The sequence below is a fragment of the Vidua macroura genome, chromosome 2 (assembly GCF_024509145.1).
Source record: "Vidua macroura isolate BioBank_ID:100142 chromosome 2, ASM2450914v1, whole genome shotgun sequence".
Classification (NCBI taxonomy): domain Eukaryota; kingdom Metazoa; phylum Chordata; class Aves; order Passeriformes; family Viduidae; genus Vidua; species Vidua macroura.
The window spans coordinates 70853828-70860706 of record NC_071572.1 but is presented as its reverse complement, the minus strand read 5'-3'; the positions used below and the strand labels follow the sequence as shown (position 1 = coordinate 70860706).

Genomic DNA, 6879 nt, shown 5'->3' with positions numbered 1-6879 from the left:
ATGTCTTAGTTAAATCCTTTCTTGCTGTGTAGAGATTATTAGCTCATTAAGAGGTAACTATCCTTCTGGGACAGTCCCAATTTTGACCTTCTAAATTACTTTTTGACAAGTACAAGTCACAGGTGCCAGATGAGGTCCCAAAGGCAGAGAAGTGCAATGATCCCTCCAAAGTGGCACAGAGCAACTTTGCTCTGGGGGACACAATGCCTAAAATACAAATATTTTTTTGAAATGCCTATTTGTCTGAGAATGAGTTAGGACACCTGATTGTCTTCTTGACCTTCCCTTTACAACTTCTATATAATTTCATAGAAGTGCTTTTGTTTGTCCTATATTTGTTTTTCCTCATCAAAAGCAGTGTTCATGAGTCAGAAAGGGTTGATAGCATCTTCTTATCACACAGCAGGTCTCAAGACACCTCAGTAAAAGTACTGTCAGGTACTACAAAGATCTCTGGCCATTTGTAACAGGTGAAAAAGGGAGGGAATGCCAACGATGCAGCTCCTCTGCCTTGTACTTGCCTGCCATGACTGTCATGACTGCATTGGAGTACAGGCAATGTAAAGCATCATGAAGGACTTAACACCTTTCCGGGCTGAAGAGAAGAGAGAGAGACCTACATTTTTTACACTGCAAAGCTTTTTTCAGGCTGACAGTGTTTCATTTGGTCTATTTAGGAAGGTTCAGTGTGTCTCTGAGGCTCCCGCCCTGGTCACAGCAGTACCCTGCAACCTATTACCTGCTGTGACCTTGCTTAGCTAGCTAGTGGCAAAAGGCATATTTTCTGAATATTCCTATCTTGCAAAACATACAAGGTCTTAGAAGCTTGAAAAGAGATTAGCTAAAGCAGAACCCTAAATCCTGAAGCCCTGGAAAAAAGGCTCACTGAAGCATTTGGATCAGCAGTGGCTGGGGACTTCTTCTACTATGTGAGATAAAAAGGACAGTGAAGGTGAGAACAGCAGCATGGAGTGCGACTGCAGTGGCCAGGAGGGAGGAATAGCAAGTGTGTATCCCTAATTTAGAATACAAGTAGGAAAAAAAAAATAATAAGAAGGAGATTTTTATTTGTCCTACATCCCCACCCTGCATTTCTGCAAGCCTGAATAGAAGGTATGAGATTGTACTGTTTTGAGCACTGTTACTGACTAGCTATCCTCACAAAATTGGAAGAAATAAAGTAAAATCCTACTTCAATGAATGCCAGGGTTGGTTTTGCAAACTAAATCCCTGGAGCTAGGATGTTGCTTAATGGATGGACCCAGAAAGTCAATAGTAGTGAATAAACCAACAGCAAATGTTTCCTCTTAATTATCTCTTTCTTTGCCTCAAATTTTGGGCCAGTTCTGAAGGTTGTTTGAACAACTTGGGCACCTGTCAGAGTGGACAGGCAGTGAGCCCTACCAGCTCATTCTTCAGAAAGCTTTCAGGGAAACATCTCTGGGATAGTTACCTGGGGGAAAGCATTGTACTGGTTTCTTGAAGCAGGGCTAAGAGAAGCAGCAACAGAATGGATGAAGGAGTCAGTGGTTAAGTAATCAGAGCTGGGAGGTTGAACCTTGCAGTCAGCTTATATCAGAGACTAACAGATGCCAGCTTTGCCAGGAAATGAGTTATCTGAACTGAAAGGCAAGTGTCCCAGGATTTAGTTCAGACCATATAATTCCCTTGTGTGACACTGCCCACAGAAACACAGGTGTTGAAACCACAGGCAGTTAAGTGGGATCAGAAAGACACTAGACCATGCAGGAAGAGAGCACGAAGTATTTGCAGTGAACAGAGGAGTGCAAATCTGAAGTTTCACAGAGAAGCCTGTGAAACTTCTTTGCTCCTCTCATCCTTCCCTCCTGAGGGGAACTGCTATTGCTCCTACCCTATGAAAGAGGATCTGACATGCAGAGAAAACTTATGCCAGTCTCCTGTAGAAATGGGCCTTCAACAAAACTCAGATTCCCCAGATGCATGGGGTCTGCACACTATACTTTACTTGACAGTGAGCCTGGCCCAAAATTCCAAATTTAAAACATTATCTGAAAGTGGATGGACACGCTTTGAAATTCCAAGGAGTTTTGCTTCTGGGGTTGAGATGAGCACATTTCAGTGTGCTGCTGTTAGCACCAAGAGAGATGATGAAGAGAAAGGCACAACACTTATGGCCTTTCTCAGGTTGTGGGAGCATCTGCTTCAGTCCGAGCTCTGCTATTCCCAGGGGAAAAAACCAAAGCAGCTCTGCTCAGATTCAAGTGTTTAACTGCTGTTCTGAATATCCCAAAACACATTAATCCAGGATTTCAGACCTGTATTGGCAGGGCTGCAAGGAGAACATCTGCTTTGACTAAAGTTTATTGGAATTAAGAATTTCAGGTGATTGAGGCAGTTGTTTTGACTTTGAGGAATTCACCATTACTTCTGCCTTGGTGAACAAGGTGTCTTGAATTTCATATAGATGCAGCTAGAGCTAGAAGACCACAGAAAATGTCCACTAGATTTAGCCCAAGCAGCCCCACTGAGGTTCTGAGTGGAGACACAAAGAGATGTACTCTCTGGTGACCATGACACCCAGGGTTGGTCTGCTGGGAGAATTCCCTTTGATGCAGAGGTGAAACCTAAAATTCACAAATATTTGCTACTCATGCCACAAGCAGATAAACAAGATTCATGTGGGGCTAACAAAGCAACAATTTTTGTGAATAAGAAGCATTTCTTTCCTTTTTTGGTAGGAAAAAAAAAAAAAGAGGAGAAAATGAAAATTTGATTATGTCTATTTTTAGGCAGATTAAAAAGTTATTCAGACTAGAGAAAAAGCACATCAAAAATAGCTTGAGCAATATCAAAGTGGAGCAATTGCTGGAGATCTACAAGAATAAAGGAAGTCAGGATCCTCATAAGGCAATTTTGAAGTAGCTGCGAACGTTTCATTTTCACACCCTGTCTAATGTGCTCCTGCTTTAAAACACATTGTGATATCAGTGAAGCCTGCTCCTGCACCCCAGATCCATGGGAGTCCTTCAAAGGCAAGCAACTAGCCTAATGTATGCCTAATCATCCCACAAACTTGGTTTTGTGTTTTACATCCTAAACATTCAGCATAAATGTAACCAGCCATTGCCACCCACTGTAACACAAGACTTGTGACTGCCACTAAAAGCAATCAGACTTTTTCAGACTTACCTCTCCCTCTAAAAATTACTGCCCCTGAAGGCTGCCTCTAAGAAGTGTAGTTTGGAGGCTTGTCTTGCTTTGGCTTTCACCCATATTCCTCAGGCTTTGTCATTAGGACTTTAATTTGCCAGAAAATGTTTAACTTCTGAAAAGGCTTTGGAAATAAGACAGATTTGGAAACTATTACCCAGAGGGTTTCAGTCAATATGTTGTGGCCTGTTCAGGTGGGAAGTGAAAGCTGTCATAGAAGTGAAAGTGTGCTCCTAAGTCACCCAGGAGATGTGTTTAATCTGGCCAGGAAAGTGTTCTAGTCACCATCCCTCTGCGTATTTAAAAGATGTAGATGTGATGCTTAGGGACATGGTTTAGTGGTGGACTTGGCAATGTTTGATTAATGGCTGGACTCAATGGTCTTCAGAGTCTTTTATAACCTAAATGATTCTATGATTCTGTAATTGCTAAGTAATGCTTACCTTTTGCTCTCAATGTTGAAATAATCCCAGACATACAATTAAATGGAAACAGCTGCATTAAGAAGGGATGTTGTCTCTTCCGTGGTGTGGATGGAGCAAAGCTGTGATGGAGCAGCATGCAAGGAAAACACCTGATAAGGCCACTTGTCTGCACATCACTTTGGCAGGGGGAAGGGAGCCGTGCCCCCTGTCAAGCTCTTCTCTGCCAGCCCTTCAGAGGCCTTTTCCAGTGGATCCATGCCAGCCCCAGGCCTGGCTTGTGGCCAGCTGGCCTGTCTCCACCTGCCTGTTGCTGCCAGTCATGGGTCAGAGGTGACACCATGGTCAGAGGAGGCGAAGAGCTGAGGGGCTGTGCCTCTGAACCGCTCTCCCCCAGCAGCGCTGTGCAGGTGATACAGCAAAGCAGCAGCTGGTGCTCAGCTCCCACAGAAGGAGGAACTGGCCACCATCCCTGGGACATGAAGAAGGAGGAATATACAGGACAGCTTGCTGGGAAATGCAAGAGGGTTGTGTGAAAAACCTTCTCCAGTCCAACAGGCAGGTCCCAGAAAGGGCACCTGGTGGTGATGGTGCCATCTGACCATCCTCTTGAGGAGAGCCCTGCCTCCTGGCCCAAGACACTGGTTTGGGCACATGCCTCCCACCCATCAGCCCCCTTAGCACAATAAGGTTTAACCACTCTCCAGCAATGTATGCGGCTTGGGAACAGGTGTGAAAATGGGAGGCTGCAACATAAGCTGCCCTCTCCTTTTGAATTACATGTCCAAGGGCCAGCAATTCTCCTGCTGCCCCACAAGCAGAGAATGTGATTCAGAAAGCACATTGAATGTCAGCTAGCAGCTCCAAATGGTGCTCCGGGCAGGAGAAAGAAGTCCCAGGAGTGTCCACCTCCTTTGCTGCTGAGGAAACAGGACTTTTCCTCTAGTGGTGCAGATGAGGCTCTGAAACTCTTTAACCTGAGATCTGTTATCAAAAGCTTAATCACTGTGATGCCCAAAGGGATATAAAGAGAGATACTCTTATTATAAATTGCAGTAAATACCTTCTATTTTTGTCAATTCCTAGTAGGACAACCTGTGCCTTGGTTCCCTGTGCAAGTGAAGTCTGTCCCTTCTCAGACCTTGCCTGCATATTCCCAGGACTGACATCTTCCACTCCCTCCCTCTTGCCCACTCCCTCTCTCTCAGATGATGCAGAGTGCCAGCAAGTCCCTCAATGGTGTCATATCTGTCCTTTTTATTCATTGCAGGGTTTATTTTTAGCCTGAAACAACTGCTTCCTAAAAATGGAGTTCCTAATGACACGGGAGCTGGACACAGCTATGTAAGGTATCCAGGGCTTGGCCTGACAGCTTCTCCCGTCTGTCTCTCTCTTTGTTGTGAGTACAGGACAGCAAAGTTTGCTGCTCCCCACCAGTCTTGCAGTGTTTGGGCTCAACACTAGGAAAGTAGCAGAGAGAAACTTAGAGAAACTAAGAGAAACTTAGTTCAAACTTCACCCGGAGTCTTTGATCTCCCTCTCTTCTCAAATTAAGAAAGAGGGGGACATTTACCCACCCTTTGCTGCACTCCAAGGTGCCCCTATGAAGGCAATTTGCTGGATCCTGGCAGGTTTTTACCTGCTTTTCTGCTGCAAGGCAGAAGAGGGACTGAACTTCCCTACTTACGATGGGAAAGACCGAGTGATTGACCTGAACGAGAAGAATTACAAGCAAGCACTGAAGAAGTACGACATGCTCTGCCTGCTCTTCCATGAGCCTGTGAGCTCTGACAAGGTCTCCCAGAAGCAGTTCCAGATGACAGAGATGGTCCTGGAGGTAAGTGCTCCTGCATGTCCCCGTCGGGGTCAGTGCCACAGCCCTGCTCAGAGTCATGGAGAGGAGCTACAGGACAGGAGAGTTAAATGGTCTCATGCAGGGGAGGATGGGCATCCAAAAGTTTATTTAGTTGGATTTCAGTTAGCCCCTGCCTGAATTCTGCAAAGCCCAGGAAAAAGCCTCTTTTGTGCTCTTCTCAGTTTGCTGGGAAATAGATTTTCTAGATTGTCTGTCAGAAGCTCAGGCAATAGCAAGTAACCTTGCGAACCTCAGAAACATGAACTCAGCTCAGCTCAGCTTTCCCAAATCTCAGCACCTGAATCCATAGCTGGAAATTTTTTGATCCTTTCTCATTCTTTGCAAGCCAGTATCCCACTTGTATTCTGGATTGAGTCCCATTTTTTATCCCACTAGGAGCAGTCAGCCAAGAAACCTTATCAAGTTGTGCAGCAAATGGGTGTCCTAGCTCCCCATCCCAAAAGCTCCCTCCTGGTGCAGCATTAAATCCCTTTTTGTTTTTCTGACACTTGGTTCCTGCTTGGAATCAGTCTGTAGCTGCTTGTTAATGCAACCATTCTCTTCTGTGGTGGAAAAAAATGTTGTTAATTCTTTAGTGAATTAAAGATTCATTAATCCTCAGTAAAATAAATCATGGTAAAAGTGCCAGTGTAGATTTGTAGCATTCTTTATTGTATTTTAGCTGTAATCTAGGGAATCATACAGCTGCAAGCCTCAATTTAGGTGCATGTTTCTTTCCAGAAGCTTGCAAATATTCCCTCTTAACTAAAAGACATATTTGAAAAGAAAGTGAATTCAGAATTGCAGAACAAACACTTCAGCTTTATTTATCAGATCCAGAGAGAAAATGCATTGCACTCCTGAGACTGTAGGAAATGTGAATAAGAAAATATGCTTGCTGAGGGATAGGACCCAAAAAAGTTCAGTGTGAAGTTCAAGGTCTGCTGGTCTCCTCAGCAAGCCTGATGACTACCAGAAAGAAAGATCCAAAAACTAACCAGATTTTACTCAACTGTCAGGCAATGGTTACTTTCTGCAGGTGAGTGATCAAATAACATTTGGCAAAGAAAATAAAAAAGTAATGCTTGAACTCCAGCTGAAATGAGCAGTGTTGGTAGTATAATGACGTTGTTTAATAGGATAGCTATTTTGTGCTTGATACGTGTCAAACAGTTACTAGATACATATTTATAGAAACCTGACAGAAGCATGTCCCATCCCTGGAAATGTTCAAGGCCACGTTGAATGGAATAGTGGGCAACTTGGCATAGTGGAAAGTATCCCTGTCCATGGCAATGGCTTGGAACTAGATTATCTTTAAGATCCCTTCCAACAAGGCCATTCCATGTTTCCATGACTCTATGGTCTGATGTCTACCATCAGTTTGAGTCCTCCTGACACCATTACCCA

General features: G+C 44.1%; 1 protein-coding gene across 1 annotated transcript in view; it reads left to right on the top strand.

Annotated features, from left to right (window-relative positions):
- The first annotated feature begins 4321 nt into the window (after positions 1–4321).
- The window catches only part of CASQ2 (calsequestrin 2), a 36995-nt gene continuing 34437 nt past the window's right edge, over positions 4322–6879 (top strand). Inside the window, exon 1 of the mRNA XM_053969674.1 lies at positions 4322–5451. Coding sequence (XP_053825649.1) covers positions 5218–5451 — 234 coding nt within the window. The 5' untranslated portion in view covers positions 4322–5217. The remainder of the gene's footprint in view (positions 5452–6879) is intronic.